The sequence below is a fragment of the Aethalodelphis obliquidens genome, unplaced genomic scaffold (assembly GCF_003676395.1).
Source record: "Aethalodelphis obliquidens isolate GAN/ISIS:26980383/991018 unplaced genomic scaffold, ASM367639v1 scaffold14, whole genome shotgun sequence".
Lineage (NCBI taxonomy): Eukaryota > Metazoa > Chordata > Mammalia > Artiodactyla > Delphinidae > Aethalodelphis > Aethalodelphis obliquidens.
In genome coordinates, this window is record NW_020837958.1 from 2,566,606 (window position 1) to 2,588,804 (window position 22,199).

Genomic DNA, 22,199 nt, shown 5'->3' on the forward strand with positions numbered 1-22,199 from the left:
TATACCAATGAACTATAAACTAGTAAGTGAGAGAGTAGAAAGATTTGGTTTTAGACAACATGAAAATGCAGAAGGAATATTAATGATCAAATAAAAAGAACAAGGCCATTGTATGAAAAGATTAAGTACTTAATACAAAATTTTAGGCTAATGAAAGCTGTTGAGAGTGATATTAAAGTCACATTTCTTCTCTAGATCAAATATTAACCAGTGTTAAGAAAAGGTACTCAAATTTGTTTTTTTGTTTGTTTTTAGTCTGTGATCCTCCAGAGAGATGGATTTACATTGTATATGTTTGGTAAGCAGGTGTTAAGCAAACATAACAAAGAGTTCATATCTTTTAGTCCATTTAAGTATGTGGTAAACCTACCTATTCTTTTTTGGAGATTCCCACTACCAGCAGACAGCACCAACCAGAAGGGTAGGTAGGTCCAATAAAGGCTGTCTACAGGTGTTAACCAGTTCAGGAAGGGAGTTATTTGGTAGTTTAATATGCTGCTCTGGTCTTGAAAGCCTTTTTTTAAAAAATAAATTTATTTGTTTTTATTTTTCGGCTGCGTTGGGTCTTCATTGCTGCGCATGGGCTTTCTTTCATTGTGGTGCACGGGCTTCTCATTGCAGTGGCTTCTCTTGTTGCGGAGCACGGGCTATAGGCACATGGGCTTCAGTAGTTGTGGCACATGGGCTCAGTAGTTGTGGCTCGCGAACTCTAGAGGGCAGGCTCAGTAGTTGCGGCACACAGGCTTAGTTGTTCCGCAGCATGTGGGATCTTCGTGGACCAGGGCTTGAACCCGTGTCCCCTGCGTTGGCAGGCGGATTCTTAACCACCGCACCACCAGGGAAGCCCTGAAAGCCTTTTTATCAAAACCCATTTGATAAAGAACCGTTAGATATTCTAGCTTTTGTAAATAATTGAAGCCATGATTTTCTGGAAGAGAAGATTAGAAAAGATTAATAGATGAAGGAGGAAGGGAAAGCAGAAACTTCTTGGTAATGTGGTAAAACAAAGTAAATCATGTATATAGACACATTTTAAGAAAGGTGATTATAGGGGCTTCCCTGATGGTGCAGTGGTTAAGAATCTGCCTGCCAATGCAGGGGACGCAGGTTTGAGCCCTGCTCCGGGAAGATCCCACATGCCGTGGAACAACTAAGCCCGTGCACCCCAACTGCTGAGCCTGCGTGCTGCCACTACAGAAGCCCGCAGTCCTAGAGCTCGTGCTCCACAACAAGAGAGGCCACCGCAATGAGAAGCCTGCACACCACAATGAAGTGTGGCACCCGCTCGCCACAATTAGAGAAAGCCCGTGTGCAGCAATGAAGACCCAATGCAGCCAAAAATAAATAAATAAAATAAATTTATTTTAAAAAAAAGAAAGGTGATTATAAAGGATTAAATTTTTTGGCTCTTTAGAGACAGTAGGTTGATAAGTCACTAGGGCTTCCTTAACATGTAAGGAGAAAACAGGCAAAGGAGAGCACTAATAACTTTCAGATATTTGCTACGGGGTAAGAAAATGTATTTGGGGCTCTATTAGTATTGGTCCTTTTTTTTTTAATTTTATTTTTTTTATTGAAGTATAGTTGATTTACAATGTGCCAATCTGTCCTGTACAGCTAAGTGACTCATTTATACACATATAGACATCCTTTTTTTTATATTTTTTCATTATGGTTTATCAGAGGATATTGAATATAGTTCCCTGTGCTATAGAGTAGGACCTCGTTGTTTACAGTCCTTTTGATTTAATTTCACATATTTTCTTTTTTAGCAATTGGTGCTGAAAATTCAGAAAAAGTAGATGAAAATTCAGACAAAGAGATGGAAGTAGAAGAATCTCCAGAAAAGATTAAAGTACAAACAGCACCTAAAGTAGAAGAAGAACAGGACTTGAAAGTATGTATATTACTTAATGCAATTTGACAAATAAGTACTTTTAAATTGGCGAACCATTTTAAATAGGCCAACTACTTTCTTTTAGCAAGTAGTAAAAAGTAATCTTTACTATCTCCAAATATAAATCATTTATTTGGTTAGGTGAAAAGGTTATATTTAAGGCTGAAATAAGGAGCTATGAGACTGACTTGATATAGAGAAATTATCTAAAAATAAATTCTAAATGCTTAATTACTTATAAGTAAGTCTCCATTGGAAAGCAGTAGCTTATCAACTATAGGCTTCTCTAGTTTGGAAGTACTAAAGAGACTCAAGTTACAAATTTAATTCCTGCATGAACTACTTGTCCTTACACAAAGGCATATTTGTTTCCAATTTCATTTCTGTTGCTAATGTCATGAGAAGAATTGGACCAAGTAAGTGTGTGGCTCTTAAAGTGTGATCTGTTGGAAAAACCACTTAGCATATTCTTTTGACTTGAAAGAGTTTGTCCACTCACCAGTTAGTGTACAGCCATGTAGATGGGACTGGGAGAATTAATTTTGTTCAGTGTGGGGCTAGTGTAAGCAATTAGTAATGGATAAATGATGGCTTGGACAATATTGGGGGTTATGTCATTTAGGACCTATTTTCAACTTCCATATCGTATTAGAGTAGATAGTGCGTCTAATTTCTCTTGACCTTGTCTCATTATTTAACACTTTGTTATGTGAATTATTTTATTGTAAATTAGGGTTTTATCTTGTACATAACTAGTTGCGGTATGTGAGAAAGGCTGTTTATAGGCAGACCCATTTTTCTAGTATCTGCAACAATAAATGAAAGATTTTACATAATAAAATTTTGCTGACTCTGTTTTTATTTTTCCTTTTTTTTCTTTCCTGCATTACAGTTTCAGATTGGAGAACTGGCAAATACCCTGACAAGTAAATTTGAATTCTTAGGCATTAATAGGCAGTCCATCTCCAACTTTCATGTGCTGCTTTTACAGACTGAGGTAATTTAGCCATTTTTAGTATAAATAGTCAGTGTTTGAATGAAATGCTGTGTGTGTGAGGAATCTGTCTTATTTATGTTTCAATCCTAAATTTAAATTTTTAATCTTGATGTATATTTGAACCACCAACCCAGGAAATAAAACTATGTATTAGCCAAAGCAAAACATAATTATGGAAATAAATACTGAGAGTTTGTGTATGATGATGATACTTAACCCCCTTGAATTGGCATATATTCTGTTTTTCTAAGAAATTAAAATTCTGTTCATAGTGATGATGAGACCACATAATGTTGAAAGTACTTTATAAGTGTTAAAGCATTATAGACTTTTTTGGCGGGGCACGGGCAGGGGTGGCACTCAGCTTTTGGGATCTTAGTTCCCCCACCAGGGATCACGCCCGGGCCCACGGCAGTGAAAGCGAGGAGTCCTAACCACTGGGTCGCCAGGGAATTCCCTACAGGTCTACTTAAAAAGAGAAGTTCTGGATCCTATTTGTAACCTGTGTACTTTACAATAAATAGGATTAGGTAAGGAATTCCTGTAGGAAGCTCACTGATTTCCTTGAGAACTAAACCTTTAATTTTGATTAATAACATTACTTAATTGAATGAACTATCCACCCAAAAAATAAAGTTACTGGGGAACCATCTTAATATAGTCCAAAGGGAAAAACAAAACTACTGCTACTCATTTTCACAGATGTTGGAGATTTGACAGTACTGGGGTCCAGTCTCATTTTTGAGAACTCTGAAGAGCAAACAAGATTTTTAGGCTGGGATTTCTTTTCCCGTTTGGTCTAGTCTGCTGCCAGAGTATACATCATGGACCAGAAGACTTAAGTTCCTTTTACCTCTGCCTCCTGACATAATAATAAGTCTTTAACTTACTGCTTTTTTATTTTAGACACGGATTGCAGACTGGCGGGAAGGGGCTCTTAATGGAAACTACCTTAAACGAAAACTTCAGGATGCAGCAGAACAACTAAAACAGTATGAAATAAACGCCACTCCTAAAGGCTGGTCCTGCCACTGGGACAGGTACGCACTCTTCTCCCCTTTTCACCTTTCACCTTTGACATCTCAGACTTGATTTGTGATCACCACCACCTGACGACCTGACAGCCTGTCTGGAGACTGAGAGCAGCTGCGTTAGCGGTGCTGGGCAGGCAGAGCACCCCGAGCACTTGCAGAGTTTGGGCCAGCCACACGTTGGAGAAACAAAAAGCAATGTCTAAAGTGTTCCATGTAACGGATTTTTTCCCAAGATTGGACAAAGCTGGTTTTTACTCCAGAGTGTTGTTGCACGGAGTAGGGCGGGCTTGGGGGTTAAGCGCATGCGAGAGCTCTGTGCGCTTTACAGGACCTCTGGAAGCAACTACTCCTGATTAACCTCGGTGAAGTTAAGGAAAGCTTCGTGGCTGAAGATGTGAATGAAGAACAAGATTACTATCTTCTGCCAGCAGGTCAGATGAAAACATTTCTTTTTATATTTGGCTTTTCTTGATTTTTTTTTCGTTATTTGAAATCTTTGCTCTTTTATTTTTCAGCTCCCAGATCCTCTCCCTCTCTTTAGCTTTCACTGTGTTTGGTATCAAGAGTATGAAATGTGAATTCCACGGTTCAAGAGGGGAAGAGTCACCTTTTGCAAACTTCGTTCTCTTCTTTGGAAGGGAAATTAGTGTTCTAGGAGATTGAGTCCCTTTGCTAATGAAACTTGAAACCCTGTTAAGCATTGGCAAAAAAAAAAAAAAAAAAAGATGTGAGAGGTGTTTTTCTAAGTCATCTGTTGGAGTGAGAGGGCTCAGGGCTGTATTCACAGAGCTGCTGGCAGTGCAAATAGCTTTGAATTATCCTTGGTTCTCCATCCTCAATTGTCAAAGCTCTTTGTTGCCTTTGTGAATAGCAGTCCATTAAGAAGAGGTTCGTCCCTGTGAGAGCAGACTGCTGTCCTGGGACAGGACCAAATGGAAGTGTCTTTGTAGGAGAATGGGTCTTAAAACATGTGTTTTCTTTCTTGTAATTTAGGGATCATAGACGATATTTCTATGTAAACGAACAGTCGGGCGAGTCTCAGTGGGAGTTCCCAGATGGTGAGGAGGAAGAGGAAGAAAGCCAAGCACAAGAAAGTAGAGACGAGACTCTTCCTAAACAGACCTTGAAAGACAAAACTGGCACTGACTCAAATTCTACAGACTCTTCCGAGAATTCCACAGGTGGGACAATTTACCCTATATTAATTGGAGAGAAATTATTTTAGAGGAAAAAAAAGACTTGTATTAACATGTAAAAGAAAATAATTTGAATCATAATCACATAAATTTCTAACTAAAAAATAATGGCTTGCCCTAAGGAAAAGAAAAAAAGAATGCAGGGCTTATATTGAAGAAAATTAAGGTAGTGACTAGTTGGAAGTAAGCATAGTATTGATACCAGCCAGACTCTGCTAAAAAGTAAAATTATGAGCCGGTGTATTTTGATTTTAAAAGATTGTCCTATAACTGTTCTGTCATGCCACAGACGAAGCTGTGGATTTCCAATAACAGGAATTCTAATTAATGCTAAGGAACCAGTTATTTAAATTGTCGATATTTATGTGGAGTAATAAGAGATTTGTTCTGCTTTTCTGTAGAGCACTTAGTCTGCTGATTTTGCAACCTCATTTTTACACTTCACTAATCTCGTAGGAAGTATGGTTGTTACAAACCAAAATGATCTGAATAAATGCTGTGAAACTAGGACCATACTTGTTTCAGAGAAGCAAAATAATTGATCATTGCAAATCATCAATATTCTCGTATAAAACAATTAAGATGGCTCAATCCAGTTAAAGTACTCTTAGGGAACTTCAGTTTGGTTACGTAATTTTTTTTTTTGCGGCGTGCGGGCCTCTCACTGTTGCGGCCTCTCCCGTTGCGGAGCACAGGCTCCAGACGCTCAGGCTCAGCGGCCATGGCTCACGGCCCAGCCGCTCTGCGGCATATGGGATCCCCCCGGACGGGGTTACGAACCCGCGTCCCCTGCATCGGCAGGCGGACCCTCAACCACTGTGCCACCAGGGAAGCCCTGGTTATATAAATTTAAAAAAGAAAAAAAAGGCTTTCACATTTCAGTTTTTCATTTACTCTGAGAATCTGAAGAACCATTGCTTGATTTCCTTATTATGGAAGAAGATACACTGTTTTTTTTCCTCGAAGTCCCATCTTTCTTGGAATGACAAAAATAAGTGGCTAATGAAGCATAGTCAAGACTGTGATGAACAAACAGCCTTTCAATCTGAAAAACTGGTAGATGTTTGTTTAAATGATAGCATGTGAAGGTAAGAGTGTTGTGGAATGATTTCTAAAGTCATAAACCTTTGTGAACTATATTCAATATTTTGTAATAACCTATAATGGAAAAAATCTGAAAAGTATATATATGTATAACTGAATCACTTTGCTGTATGCCTGAAACATTGTAAATCAAACTACAATTTTTTTTAATTAAAAAATAAAGTCACAAACCTTTGAGGATAAAAAGATAGTTTTTGGTAAGATGGGAGTGAAGAGCTGAATTCTTACGTCCTCTGCTAATCAAAAATAATATTTTGTATTCTACTGGCTCCCTAATCCCAGTAGAAAAGTTCTGATTGTGTACCAAATAAAAATGGTCATGTACCAATGATTTTGTTAACTTCTTAAATAGCCTAAGAATCATTATCAGGTCACTCAAAATAGGCACCTATGACTGCAGATAATTTTAGAACATAGCAAAAAAGTGGTTTTCTACTTCATATTTCAGAAAAAAAAATTCTTAAGTTACAGGGTGTACCATTTTCATGAAGAGATTTTCTTTAGATTACTTTCTCATTCTTTGGGTAGTGAATAGTAGATACGTCTAGTAACTTGGTTGTATTTACTTTTTAATAGTTAGTGACCTGAAGAGGCTTGATGGTGGTTCTGGTTTGGTGATTCCCTTCTTGACCAGTGTCTAATGTCCCTTCTTATATGTTCTAAAGCTGAATTGCTAATGCTAAGTGTTGTGTGAATACCTTAGAGTTAAACATTAAGTTACTTTCTCCCTTTGTTAATGACACGCAGTTGGTACTGTCTGATAAAGGAAAAAGCCGCTGGTAAACCAGCTTATATTTTTGAGCCTCTTGATTGAGAGCTACTAAAACCACATGATAAACTTGATCTAAATAAAATCCAAATCTTGTACTAAGGTCTTTGGAATTGAAGAGCAATACCAATCACTATTTTAAGCCTGTAAAGAAAGTGTATAATGCTTGCTTTTTGTCAGCCCAACAGTGGTTAAAATCATCTTTTAAAGAAGAAAACATATACACTGAGGAGCAAGAAAGTTTCAAAGTTCTGTTCATTTTTAATCCTTGTTCATTGTTGCATGTTTGAATTTGACATTATATCTCTTAAGATGAGTGATACTTCAAGATACCCAACATGTCTGTTTTGCTGGGCTTTTGTCAGGTTAAGTTAAGCTGCTTTTCCAAAAAGTCTTATTTCTATAATAATTTCTTGATTTAAACTGATAAACTGGCCTCTTGCCTCAAAATACTAAGCAATAATACTTTTGGGGGAGTATAGGAAAACAATAAAGGAAGCCTACCTTTATAAGAAAGAAAGCCTGATTTTCTATTTATATAGAAGTAAAGATTCATAGAAAATATATGTTCTTGGAGAATTCAACATTTGTATCCTCACGGTATTCTGTTTTTAAGCTTGGTAGTTTAAAAAATTTATTAGCACATAATAAAAGCTATGTATATACCATTTTAATCTCTCCTTGGACTTCAGACTTAATGTTCTCTTAAATGGCAAAATACCTCAACTGGGTTAAATTTAGAAATGAAGAGAAGCAGTATGTAATATGACATCCATGGATATTCAAACTAGGATTTCTCGAAATTCTTTGTATTTAAGCTAAAAGAGATAATTATCAGTGTTACGATGCAGCTTTTATGTTTTGAGTAAACTTAGTTTAGGATTCAAATATTAACTCTAAAAGTGCTCCTTGTATGATCTAAATTTATCAAGTCTAGTTTGTTTCCTATTTACAGAAAGCTCAATTATTTCTGATTAACTTTGTTGAAGGTTGTAAACCACATTATTAATCTTGAACCTGCTTTGTTTTCTTGATTTCCTCTGCATAGCAGCTTCTCACCATCATAAACATAACCAGTATTGCATTATGCTTCCAGATGAGAAACCTGCCAACATATAAATCTGACAAATTTGTTTACCTACCATATATTATGGTTGGTTTAGTAAAAGGAAGTTTAATAAGTTATTAATCCTCAGTGTTTACTTCCTCAGTTCTGATGTAATCTTGATGTACTATTATGTAATGTAGTAGACTGCCTGCCCATACCCAAACTGTCTACCAGTTAGTGTAGAGATTCATAAAGCTTAATGAGACACTTGAAGTCTTTTAGCTGGAAAACTACATTCTTGTTTTCTGGTGAATTTTTTTCAGTTCCCTTTTCCTTGGTAGTAAGCAGTTTCTCAAAATAATTAGAGTAACTGTGTGAATTATGTTCTTCAAGTCTCTTACATAATGTATCATCTACCTGTTCCGTAAAAAAGTGAAGCTATTCTAAAAGCCAAATGGTTCATGGCTGCTTTGGTTTTACACTGTTGAGTGCCAGTGTGCTGTATTTTGAGCAAAGTAAGGTAAAAGGCCTTATCCTTGTTCTAGAGCCTTTTATAATAGAGTCGTTATTTAATCTACTGCTTTGACCATGGAATTTGACAGGTGACGGCATCTGGATCTCTACTCCGTGAGAAGTGAAATTTGAGATTTCTAACGCTCTTAGACTCCTGATATTTCACCAGGACATCTTGTTAAAATAGCACTAGGGGAGTTCCCTCATGGCCTAGTGGTTAGGATTCTGAGCTTTCACTACTGTGACCCGGGTTCAATTCCTGGTGGAGGAACTGAGATCCTGCAAGCAAAATGCACGGCTCGGCCAAAAAAATATATATATCACTAGACTAGGGGTCAGACTTGACCACTAAGAGCTATATGATCTTGGGCAAGTCATTTCCCTCCTGGGTTTCATTACCTTTAAAATGAGAGGGGTAAACTAGACGATTTCTCATGTCTCTTCTACTCCTAAATTCTATGATTTTAGGGAGAAAATCCCCTTCAGCATTCCTGGGATATATATCTAATAGTCCCAAATATTGTGAAACTTCCCTATTGACGATAAAGAGGGATGGGGAAGGCTGCAAGTAAGTATATCTTCCTATTTTCTCTAATCTTTAAATCTTTTCCCAGCAGAGAAAGGGTAGTAATTTACTATGACTTTTGCAAATTTTGAGGAAAGCTAACCCTGCAGCTCCTCAGCTATAATTTCTTAACTTCAGCAGCCATTTCAAATCCTCCATATCTTCAAACACCTCTTCTCTGTGTTATATTTATCATTATCATTTACCTTGAAGATTCATGCTCACTGATTTCCCTTTTCTCATCACAGGAATAAAAAATTACCCTCTCTCATTTGTTGCTGTGATTTAGTAAATGAATAATTCACACAAAGGTGTGAAGGAATGATAGGATTGACAATACCACCTTGCAAATGGATTTTTGAAACTTAGTAACCCAAATTAATTGAAATGGGGAGAGTTTGTGTGATTTGAATGTGTACTTCTCTGGGTCATCCTTAATTACTTATCTAGCTCACTAAAAGATAAAGTACATGGAATCAGTATTGCAAATGCACATCATTCACTCTCTTTTGAAATAAAGAAGACCCCAGAATGTTGCCTTCTAGTTGTGTATCTTTGAAATAAACTTCAGGTTCAGATGACTGAATTTCTCATTAAGTTGATGTGATGTTGCTTCATTTACTCAGCCATAAATCTGTACCCAGAAAACAAGACTAGTATAACACAGCTGGGGCGAGTGCTAACAGTAAATTCTATAAATTTATCTTTTCATGGAAGTCATTTTTGAACTGAGTTTAATATTTCAGTGACATCAGTGTAGAATAGATGTCTGTGGGACAGGTTTTGTCTATATAATCAGTTGAACATTTCTGTGTTCATGGAGTTTTAGTCTTGCTTTTTCCCTGACTCCTATTTGTTTTCATAGGTTCTCTTTGTAAAGAGTCCTTTTCTGGCCAAGTTTCTTCTTCATCACTCATGCCACTTACTCCGTTCTGGACCCTTCTTCAGTCAAATGTGCCTGTGCTTCAACCTCCATTACCTTTGGAAATGCCACCGCCTCCGCCTCCACCTCCAGAATCCCCGCCTCCCCCTCCCCCTCCTCCTCCTCCTGCAGAAGATGGTGAGATCCAGGAGGTCGAGATGGAGGATGAAGGAAGTGAGGAGCCTCCTGCTCCAGGAACGGAGGAGGATACTCCATTGAAACCTTCAGCACAAACCACAGTTGTAACTAGCCAGGTGAGAAATGCCATCTGGCATTCTGAAAAGTTTTGGAGGACTGGGGCATGATTGACACGTTTTATTTTTTTTTAATTTATTTATTTATTTTGGGCTGTGTTGGGTCTTTGTTGCTGCGTGCGGGCTTTCTCTAGTTGTGGCAAACGGGGCTACTCTTCATTGTGGTGCACGTGCTTCTCATTGCAGTGGCTTCTCTTGTTGCAGATCACAGGCTCTAGGTGCGTGGGCTCAGTAGTTGTGGCATGTGGGCCCTAGAGCACATGGGCTTCAGTAGTTGCAGCGAGCAGGCTTCAGTAGTTGTGGCTTACAGGCCCAGTAGCTGTGGCTTGCGGGCTTTAGAGCGCAGGCTCAGTAGTTGTGGGGCACAGGCTTACTTGCTCCGCAGCCTGTGGGATCTTCCCGGACCGGGGATTGAACCCGTTGTCCCCTGCATTGGCAGGCTGATTCTTAACCACTGCACCACCAAGGAAGTCCCTACATGTTTTATTTTAGAACAGGATACTTAACCAGGGGCTACAGCCACTGACTAGAATCTCTGTTTCAGACTTCAGCTGACTGTACCATCTCTAGTTCTCCTTCCACTAAAGCAATAAAGAGAAAAGCTACAGAAATTAGTACTGCAGCAGTTCAGAGGTCAGCTACCATTGGTAGTTCTCCGGTCCTCTACAGCCAATCAGCTGTAGCTACAGGTAAGCATTGTGATTAAAATGTATTTTCATCAGTGTATTATCTTTGTTTCCAGAATTAGATATCATAAATTAATGTTAAAGGCTTTTCATTGCAAAGACAGTTTATGTGCATTTATTTCAGTTACTAAAAACCACTATTAACATTGGCATATATCCTTCCAGATTGTTTTCTGAGCATTTACACAAAATCATTGATCTTGATGTTTAAGTACCTTAATGCTAAAATATTAGGAACACCAGAAAATGTGACTGGGTTTTTTGTTTGTTTTTGGGGGGGTGGTTTGTGTGTTTCTTGGCGGGGGGGGTATATTAGAATCACTTTGTAGGTGATCTAACTCCCAATTTCCTTTTCCTCCTCCTTCTTGTTTTTGGCTGTGTCACAATGTCCTTTTTTTTTCTTTTTTTTTTAAGATGTTGGGGGTAGGAGTTTATTAATTAATTTATTTATTTTTGCTATGTTGGGTCTTCATTTCCTTGCAAGGGCTTTCTCTAGTTGTGGGAAGCGGGGGCCACTCTTCATCGCGGTGCGTGGGCCTCTCACTGTCACAGCCTCTCTTGTTGCGGAGCACAGGCTCAGTAGTTGTGGCGCACGGGCCTAGTTGCTCCACAGCATGTGGGATCCTCCCAGACCAGGGCTCGAACCCGTGTCCCCTGCATTAGCAGGCAGATTCTCAACCACTGCGCCACCAGGGAAGCCCCACGATGTCCTTTCTATAGTTTTATGTTTTCTGTTCTAGGTCACCAGGCAACAGGGATTGGACACCAGGCACTATCAGTTAGCCATCCAGCAACAGGAATGGGTCATCAGGCCAGAGGAATGAGCCTACAGTCCAATTACTTAGGACTGGCATCAGCTCCTGCAATTATGAGCTATGCTGAGTGTTCCGTCCCAGTGGCAGTGACTGCTCCCACATTGCAGCCAGTCCAGGCCCGCGGCGCTGTGCCCGCCACTGCCATTATAGAGCCGCCGCCGCCGCCACCTCCTCCTCCTCCTCCTCCCCCCCCACCACCACCACCACCAGCTCCCAAAATGCCAGCACCTGAGAAGACAAAAAAAGGAAAGAAAGATAAGGTAGAGTAAACCTCTCTTTACATTTTAGTTTAAAATTTTTGTTTTATTGAGGTGATAGTTAAAGTATAAATTCAGTAGCACTTAGTATATTCACACTGTGGTGTAACCACCACCTCTCTCTAGTTACATAACATTTTCATAACTCCAGAGGAGAACCCTATACCCATTAAGCAGTCACACCTCATTACACCTGCAGTGAACATTTGGGTGCATATGTCTTTTTGAATTATGGTTTTCTCTGGGTATATGCCCAGTAGTGGGATTGCTGGGTCATATGGTAGTTCTATTTGTAGTTTTTTAAGGACCCTCCATACTGTTCTCCATAGTGGCTGTATCAGTTTACATTCCCAGTAACAGTGGAGGAGGGTTCCCTTTTCTCCACACCCTCTCCAGCATTTATTGTTTGTAGATTTTTTAATGACGGCCATTCTGACCAGTGTGAGGTGATACCTCATTGTAGTTTTTTGCATTTCTCTAATGATTAGTGATGTTGAGCATCTTTTCATGTCTTTGTTGGCAATCTGTATATCTTCTTTGGAGAAATGTCTCTTTAGGTCTTCTGCCCATTTTTGGATTGGGTTGTTTGTTTTTTTGATATTGAGCTGCATGAGCTGCTTTTATATTTCGGAGATTAATCCTCTGTCGGTTGCTTCATTTACAAATAATTTCTCCCATTCTGAGGGATGTCTTTTTGTCTTATGGTTTCCTTTGCTGTGCAAAAGCTTTCAAGTTTCATTAGGTTCCATTTGTTTGTTTTTATTTCCATTTCTCTAAGAGGTGGGTCAGAAAGGATCTTGCTGTGATTTATGTCATAGAGTGTTCTACCTGTGTTTTCCTCCAAGAGTTTTACAGTCTGGCCTTACATTTAGGTCTTTAATCCATTTTGAGTTTATTTTTGTGTATGGTATTAGAATTTCATTCTTTTACACGTAGCTGTCCAGTTTTCCCAGCACCACTTACTGAAGTGCCTGTCTTTTCCCCACTGTATATTCTTGCCTCCTTTGTCAAAGATAAGGTGACCATATGTGCATGGCTTTATCTCTGGGCTTTCTATCCTGTTCCATTGATCACTGTTTCTGTTTTTGTGCCAGTACCATACTGCCTTGATTACTGTAGCTTTGTAGTATAGTCTGAAGTCAGAGAGCCTGATTCCTCCAGCTCTGTTTTTCTTTCTCAAGATTGCTTTGACTCTTCGGGGTCTTTTGTGTTTCCATACAAATTGTGAAATTTTTTGTTCTAGTTCTGTGAAAAATGCCATTGGTAGTTTGATAGGGATTGCATTGAATCTGTAGATTGCTTTGGGTAGTATAGTCATTTTTACAATGTTGATTCTTCCAATCCAAGAAAGTGGTATAGCTCTCCATCTGTTTGTATCATCTTTAAGTTCTTTCATCCGTGTCTCATAGTTTTCTGCATACAGGTCTTTGTCTCCTTAGGTAGGTTTATTCCTAGGTATCTTATTCTTTTCGTTGCAGTGGTAAAGGGGAGTGTTTTCTTAATTTCATTTTCAGACTTTTCATCATTAGTGTATAGGAATGCAAGAGATATCTGTGTATTAATTTTACATCCTGCTACTCTACCAGATTCATTGATTAGCTCTAGTAGTTTTCTGGTAACATCTTCAGGATTCTCTAGGTATAGTATCATGTCATCTGCAAACAGTGACGGTATTTTCAGTTAATTTTTGTATGGTGTCAAGTAGAGATCCAATTTCACTCTCTTGAGTGTGATACCCTGTTGTCCCAGGACCATTTGTTGAAGAGACCATTCTTTCCCCCATTGAATGGTAGACCTTATCTAAAATCAGTTCACCATAAACACATGGGCTTATTCCATTGGTCTATATGCCAGCACCACGTTGTTTTGATTACTATAACTTTGTGGTATGTTTTGAATTTGAGACGTGTGAGTTCTCTGACTTGGTGCTTCTTTTTCAGTATTGGCTCTTCAGGCCCCCTTGTAATTTCATATGAATTTAAAGGTCAGCTTTTCCATTTCTACATAAAAGGCCAGTGGAATTTTGATAGGGATTGCATTTACCTGTAGATTGCTTGGGTCTTATTACCTATTTAGCAATATTGAATCTTTCAGTCTGTGAGCACAGGATTCCTTTCCATTTATTTAGGTCTTTAATTTCTTTCAGCATTGTTTTATAATTTTCAGTGTACAACTCTTTCATCTCCTTGGCTAAATTTATTCTCAGGTATTTTATTCTTTTGCGTGCTATTTTAAGTGGTATGATTTTACCCTTTTATCGTATGTAATGTTCTTCTTTATCTCTTTTAACAGTTTTTTACTTAATTTCTATTTTGTCTTGTAGTAATCCACTTACCCCTTCTTTCTCTTGGTTACAATTTTCATGGAATGTGTTTTTCTGTCCTTTCACTTTAAACTTGTGTATGTCCTTAGATGTAAAATGAATTTCTTATAGACGTGATCAGTTTCAATTGCATTTTGTTTTTTTAATCCATTCTGCCAGTATTGTAACCAAAGAAAGTGGGGGTTCCAGCTGCTCACCACTCAGAAGCCAGTAAAGAGGCAAGGTTGGCGGAAAGGGAAGTTTGCTTTATTTTTGATGCTGGCAACCCGGGGTGGGGAGGAACTCCTGTCAAGAGGCCGACTCCCCCCACTTACAGTCAGTGGACAAGAACTTTCATAGGTGAAGGGAGTGGGCTACAGGCAGAAACAGCACTGTCAGCTCTAACAGTCCATCTTGAAATTGGTCATGCAGTGGCCTGATCAGCATCATCGTGATTGTTTTAAGTACAATTAATCTTCAGTTCCAGGGTCAGTTTGTTCCCATTTCCTTGAGACCATTTCTTGGAATTGTGGCAGCTTATGTCATGGCTACAGTCTGGTCATCATGTAGTTAACATCTTCCACCTGGTGGGGGTTTCAGTATAAGACGGCTCACAGGATGTGGCTCAGAATATTATCTATAGCCCTTGAGAAGGAACTAAAGGTCCTTAACTATGCTTAATGACTAAACATTTATTACTTGGTCTCATTTGACTGTTTTCCTTTGTTTCTGCATTTTCTCATTTCTCCAATGAAACTTTTTTTTTTTTTTTTTGTTTTTTTTTGGCTGCGCTGCTTGGCATTTGGAATCTTAGTTCCCCAACAAGGGATTGAACCTGCACCCCCTGCAGTGGAAGCATGGAGTCTTAACCACTGGACCACTAGGGATGTCCCTAATTAAACTTATTCTTTGGCTGAAGTTTTTTCACAGACAAAATGTAGGCCAAGGACATGACAGGAAGGGACCATAGGGTCCTGCTCCATTGCAGTATGTGTTTTTTGATTGTAGCGTTTAATCCGTTTACATTAGTAAATTAATAATTTAATATAGTAATTACTGATAAGGATTTGGTATTCCTTTTGGTTGTTTTCTGTATGTCTTAATAGCTTTTTTGTCTCTCATTTCCTCTCTTACTGCCTTCCTTTATGTTTAGTTGATATTTTTCAGTGACACATTTTGGTTTCTTTTTCATTTCCTTTTGTGTATATTCTATATTTATTTTCTTTGTGGTTATGGTAGGAATTACATGTAATATCTATTTTAAACTGGTACAGTCAATTGCAGACAAAAACTCCTATACAGACGCACCTCCACTCTGTTATGTTATTGGTGTTACAGATTATATCTTTATATACTGTGTACCCATTAATGTAGACTTGTAATTATTTTTTATGCTTTTGTCTTTTAAAATCTGTAGAAGAATAAAAATTATGAACCAGTATCACAATAATACTGGTTTTTATGTTTGTTCTTGTATTTACCTTTACCAGAGAACTTTAAATTTTTGTATGACAAGTTACTATCTAGCATCTTTTCATTTCAGCTTGAAAGACATGCTTTAGCATTTCTCGTAGGGCACATCTAGTGGTAATGAATTTTCTCAGCTTTTGTTTATCTAGGAATATCTTAGTTTTTTTCCCTCGGTTTTTTTACATTTATTTATTTATATTTTGGGCTGCATTGGGTCTTCCTTGTTGTACGCGGGCTTTCTCTAGTTGCAGCGAGTGGGCGTTACTCTTTGTTGTGGTGTGTGGGCTCTAGGCATGCGGGCTTCAGTAGTTATGGCTCACAGGCTCAGTAATTGTGGCTTGCGGGCTCTAGAGCGCAGGCTCAGTAGTTGTGGCATACGGGCTTAGTTGCTCCGCAGCACGTGGGATCTTCCTGGTCCAGGGCTCAAACCCGTGTCCCCTGCATTGGCAAGCAGATTCTTAATCACTGCGCCGCCAGGGAAGCCCCATTATTTCTTACATAACATCTTTGCCCTTTTCTCCTTCTGAGATTCCCATAATGCATATATTGGTCCATTTGATGATGTCGTATAAGTCACTTGGACTCTGTTCACTTTGCTTCATTCTTTTCCTTTTTGCTCTTCAGACTCAATAACTTCAAATGACCTATCATCAATTTTGCTGATCTTTTTTTATGCCTATTGGAGTCTGTTGTTGAAATAGTGAATTTTCAATTCAGTTGATGTATTTTTCAGCTCCAGAATATTTCTTTGGTTCTTTTTAATAATAATATCTGTCTCTTTGTTGACAGTCTCATTTTGTTCACGTCATTTTCCTGATTTCCTTTCATTCTTTGTGTTTTTCTTTAGTTCTTTGGGCACATTTAGGACAGTTATTTTAAAGTCTTTGTCTAGTAAATCTGAAACCTTTCTTTCTTCTTTTCTTCCTTTCCTTTCTTTCTTCTGCACTGGGTCTTAGTCGTGGCACATGGGATCTTTTAGTTGCGGCCTGCAAACTCTTAGCTGCGGCATGCATGTGGAATCTGGTTCCCCATCCAGGGATCCAACCTGGGCCCCCTGCATTGGGAGTGTGGAGTCTTACCTACTGGACCACCAGGGAAGTCCCAGCATGTGTTTGTATGCTTTGTGATCTTTGGTTGAAAACTGCACATTAGAAAAAATAAACTCTCCCAGTCTTTGCACACTGACTGTGTATGGAGGAAAACCTTCCTTAATGAGTCCAACATGAAAGTGCAACATTTTTTCAGGCCTTTCCTGGGTATATGTGTTCCCTGGACATGTGCTGTTTTTTGTTTTCCTTTCCCCTTGTGTATTTACTTTTAATTTCCCTAAGAGCGTCACACCTGCTTCTTCTGTGAGCCTTATATGTTCTGTTGTATTCCTCTGCCCATGATCTTTTGCCCCCATCTGTCCACATGACTTCTGTCCCACTGTGGTTTTCACATGCCGCAGCTCCTGCTACTGCCTTCACGGTTTCCAACCTGAGACCCAAAATATGCCACCATTCCTGGCTGACCTCCAAGTTAAGACAGTATTGAAACCAGTCCCTAAGGCAACCACAGACAGTCTAGAACATATCAGACATTCCAGTTATTTCCTTCCACCTGGAGGGGGAGAACTGAGAATTGGGCCATTTCATCCCAGCCATATTGGGGAGGGTGTGTGGAATAAGGCAAGCAAACATGCCACAAAATTCCCTGTTTTTAGTGTGGGTTTTTCTTGATTGGGTGTTCTCTTGGTTGCTCAAGATCTTTGACTGGTTTCCAGAGTTCCCACAAAGCCATTTTAGTCAGTCTCTATTTGTTTATATAATATTTCCATGGGGAAACAAGGGCTTGGAGCTTCATAGTCCGCCATCTTTCTGACATCATCCTCATGAACACTTTGAATGCCCTAAATTACCTAAAGAAACTTTCTCATCAGCTTTTCCCCTCCCAGTGAAGTGTTATAAAAAATCAACAGTGACAGGATAATGTCTTGAATTAGATTCTTGTCAGACAACTTACTCTACCACATACAGTTCTCCTGAGCCAACATACTGTTGACCACCTACGTGTCTTTACTTTGTTTACCAGTCCCACTACTATTCATTCTTTTATAATTAAATTGTTAGAATGATCAGTGCCCAGGAATCATTTCTCTTACGAAGCCTTCCTTGGCGTCCTGCCTCCAGTCTTCCAAGAGAGATAATTACTTCCACCTCCATTCATTCAACAAGTAATTTTTTAGCCAATCATGCTTTTATAGTCATATAAATAATAGTTTTGAAAATCCAGTATTCTACATTAATATGTCATTTTTATGTACCTGTTATCTGAAAACAATGATCCATCTCTTTAGTGTTACCGGCCATTTTTAAAGGATATAAGAGAGTGGGGGGGGTGGGCAGTGGGATGAATTGGGAGATTGGGACTGACATATATACACTGATACGTATAAAATAGGTAACTAATAAGAACCTGCTGTATAGCACAGGGAACTCCACTTCCCTGTACAATGAAAACTAACACAACATTGTAAAAAACTATACCCCAATTTAAAAAAAAAGATATATACTCAGTACCTCTGATGTTCAAGAATATTTAAGACCAGTGTATATTTTCGATATTTTTGCTGAAGAGTTTTGTGTGCGGTTTACTAGAAAATAAACTAGAAAAAAAGGCATTCTAGCCATTTAGTCTTTATTCCGCTGGCTGCAGTGTTCCCATATTAAAAACGTGTTCAAACAGCCAGTGCAACTCGGGATCCATGGTTTTGAATGTGATCGGCAGTACATAACTTCTGAAACATAAAGTACTTTCCCATGACAAATAGAAATGAAATGCACTACAAATTTTCAAAATCCTATGGAAATCAGAATGAAAGCACAACTCTACCTAGATCTATGTTTTTTAATCATACTTGGAGACGTTCGGCGAGAGCTTGTAACCCCAGTGAGCCCTCTATGCACAGGTGACCGTTATTAATTCATGTTACTTTTTACTCAGTTGGTTCCATGCTAACCCAGATGAGCTATGTTGGAGCTTGCTGGAAGGGTGTATATGCAGTGGGTCAGGTTGTACCACAGGTGAAATGACAGAATGGAATGTGGGAAGGTGTGTGGAGCAGAAGGTTTAAGCACTATAGATGGGCATTTCCCCAGAAGGTTAAAAACTGTCAGTGACAGTCAAAATAGGGTATCGAGCAAGGAGCCAAGTAATTTTAAAAGACTGAAAATATTAAGCTGATTTTCTCAACTCTTTTGGGGACTTAATCAAGAAATGTGTTTTCTCTTAAGTGCAGGCCGGAAAAAAAGCTTGGGTCCTTATACCCGATCCTCACAGGAGCACAGCACTCAGTCACACCTATCACTTGAGTGCCTGCTTGTCACGTTTAGAGTGTAACCTGGCCAAGTCTTCAAAACCGCAGGGATAAAAAGTGGTTCTTATCAATGTCTAATACAGTGTTTCTCTAAATTCAAAGACCTAATCACAAATATCAGCAGGTATATTTTGAATACATACTGTGTCAGGCATTCTCTCTAGGAGCTCTGTGTTCAGTAGCTAACCAACAAAATCTCTGCTTTTGCTTTTGTAGAGCTTTTCTGGTGGGCTTGGAGAGGGTATGGGGGGACTGGGTTGCAGAAACAGATAAGCAGATATATGTTCAGTGTTTAAAAATGCAATGAAAAAAAGTGTAAGAGGACAGAAAGTGACCTTTGGGAGGTGGTACTGTTTCATGTAGATAGGGTGGTCAGGGAAGGCATCTTTGCTAAAGAGTGCCATTGATCAGAACTCTGAAGGTAGTGATAGAGCAAGCCATGTTGGATATGTAATAAATATCACAAGCTTTTTTTACTGTGAGATTATGTTTATTATAGGCAATTTAGAAAATGAAGTTAAGCTGCTAGAAAAATTTATTATTGTATCTCCTCTTAGAACTAATCTCATCATTAATGTTTTGATATACCTCTTTGCTTTTTTCATATTTAATAGTTGCCTTTGACTCTGTTGGCTCTTTCCAGAAAAGCTGGTCATTTGTTTCTCAGCACTGTTTCACTTGATGTGAACACTGCATCCATTTAAAATTGTAAAAAGGTACACTGTGATTCTTTTTTCCTTTTTCTTAAAAAAATATTTATTTATTTTGCCTGTGCTGTGTCTTAGTTGCAGCTCACAGGATATTTAGTTGTGGCATGCAGACTCTTCGTTTCAGCGTGCATGCAGGATTTAGATCCCTGACCAGGGATCAAACCCAGGCCCCCTGCATTGGGAGCATGGGGTCTTACCCACTGGACCACCAGGGAAATCCCGGGTACACTGTAATTCTGAGAAAATGAGACAAGGGCAAGAGTTTTGAATTTCATAGAATAAGGCTAAAGAAGATGTTTCTGACTTGATTTCATAAAACACCACATTTACACTTTTTAGTGTTTTTGTGTTTTTTTTTTGCGGTACACGGGCCTCTCACTGTTGCGGCCTCTCCCGTTGCGGAGCGCAGGCTCAGTGGCCATGGCTCACGGGCCCAGCCACTCCGTGGCATGTGGGATCTTCCCAGACCGGGGCACGAACCCGTGTCCCCTGCATTGGCAGGCAGACTCTCAGCCACTGCGCCACCAGGGAAGTCCCCCAATTTTTAGATTTTTAACCAAGCTTTAAGTTTATAGTTGGTAGAAATTTCTGGCAAGAACTTAGAATGGTATTTATTTTTGGTGTTTCTTTTCCTTTAATTTTGAAGTTCACTTATTCCTTCGAACTAAGGAAAAGATCCTGATCTCGTGTGAAGGACTCATGCACTTGTTTTATGTATTATATTCCTTTGTTACAGGCAAAGAAGAGTAAAACCAAAATGCCATCTCTGGTAAAGAAGTGGCAGAGTATCCAGCGTGAGCTAGACGAAGAGGAGAATTCTAGTTCCAGTGAAGAGGACCGAGAATCAACTGCACAGAAGCGAATTGAAGAGTGGAAACAGCAGCAGCTGGTCAGGTAAAAGAAAGAACCATAGATGGCGTGGATAGTGGTGGTTGTAGCTGTGGTTTTAGAGCCATCATGTTCTTAAAATCATAGCCCTTAATTTGATTCCTTTACAGACTTACCTAAGTAGTTTTTAGTTCATAGAAATGTTTATTTCCCTATAAAAATTGTAATCTAGCCTTTTTCAAAATCAGAAACATCAAATCTGTAATACTTCCCACTGATTGTTCCTCTTAGGCAAAGAGCTATCTTAACCCTGAGCATATGGGGAAAAATAGTCATCCCCATTTACCATGTAGCTCCAAGAGACTCTTCTATATGTATATTTTTAAATTTTACAAATAATTTACAGACATAAAAAATAAAGAGGAGAAAACTTAATTAGAAATTTTCTGGGCATATACCCTGAGAAAACCATAATTCAAAAAGAGTCATGTACCAAAATGTTCATTGCAGCTCTATTTACAATAGCCCAGAGATGGAAACAACCTAAGTGTCCATCATCGGATGAATAGATAAAGAAGATGTGGCACATATATACAATGGAATATTACTCAGCCATAAAAAGAGACGAAATTGAGCTATTTGTAATGAGGTGGATAGACCTAGAGTCTGTCATACAGAGTGAAGTAAGTCACAGAGAGACAAATACCATATGCTAACACATATATATGGAATTTAAAAAAAAAAAAATGTCATGAAAAACCTAGGGGTGAAACAGGAATAAAGACACAGACTTCCTAGAGAATGGACTTGAGGCTATGGGGAGGGGGAAGGGTAAACGGTGACAAAGCGATAAAGAGGCATGGACATATATACACTACCAAACGTAAGGTAGATAGCTAGTGGGAAGCAGCCGCATAGCACAGGGAGATCAGCTCGGTGCTTTGTGACCGCCTGGAGGGGTGGGATAGGGAGGGTGGGAGGGAGGGAGACGCAAGCGGGAAGAGATATGGGAATATATGTATATATATAACTGATTCATTTTGTTGTGAAGCTGCAACTAACATACCATTGTAAAGCAATTATACTCCAATAAAGATGTTAAAAAAAAAAAGAAATTTTAATAAGAATCTAAACATAGCTAACTCAAATTTTTATTTATTTTCATGGTTTTTGAAGGTACACATACTGAAATGAGCAACATTCTTTGAATGCAACTAATTGCTCAGTTGTCATGCGTAACTTGGAACATACTCCTCTCATAAATGGTGCCAGATTTCAGGTTCATCTCTGATAGGTTCTAGCTTATCATTACTTCTGGTTCTTGCACTTGCAACCTCCATAAATGCAGTACTTATGAAAATATTGGGGGGAGTTCCCTGGCGGTCCAGTGGTTAGGACTCTGCGCTTTTACTGCTGAGGGGCCCGGGTTCAGTCCCTGGTCAGGGAAAGATCCTGCACGGCATGGCCAAAAAAA

The 22,199-nt window shown here is 38.9% G+C and overlaps 1 protein-coding gene across 3 annotated transcripts in view; it reads left to right on the forward strand.

Annotated features, from left to right (window-relative positions):
- The window catches only part of FNBP4 (formin binding protein 4), a 38,882-nt gene that overhangs the window by 13,723 nt on the left and 2,960 nt on the right, over positions 1 to 22,199 (forward strand). Inside the window, exons 9-18 of one of the 3 annotated variants that reach the window (XR_003434446.1) lie at positions 256 to 298; positions 1,773 to 1,897; positions 2,790 to 2,894; positions 3,801 to 3,934; positions 4,922 to 5,109; positions 9,989 to 10,299; positions 10,844 to 10,988; positions 11,726 to 12,060; positions 18,527 to 18,779; positions 20,634 to 20,744. Coding sequence is in view for 2 of the 3 variants with exons in the window: in XM_027114698.1 (XP_026970499.1) it covers positions 256 to 298; positions 1,773 to 1,897; positions 2,790 to 2,894; positions 3,801 to 3,934; positions 4,922 to 5,109; positions 9,989 to 10,299; positions 10,844 to 10,988; positions 11,726 to 12,060; positions 20,634 to 20,791 (1,544 nt within the window). In the remaining variant the exon portion in view is untranslated. Of the gene's footprint in view, positions 1 to 255; positions 299 to 1,772; positions 1,898 to 2,789; positions 2,895 to 3,800; positions 3,935 to 4,921; positions 5,110 to 9,988; positions 10,300 to 10,843; positions 10,989 to 11,725; positions 12,061 to 18,526; positions 18,780 to 20,633; positions 20,792 to 22,199 lie in introns of those variants that run through there. The other 2 variants (XM_027114698.1, XM_027114699.1) reach the window with 2 other exon arrangements.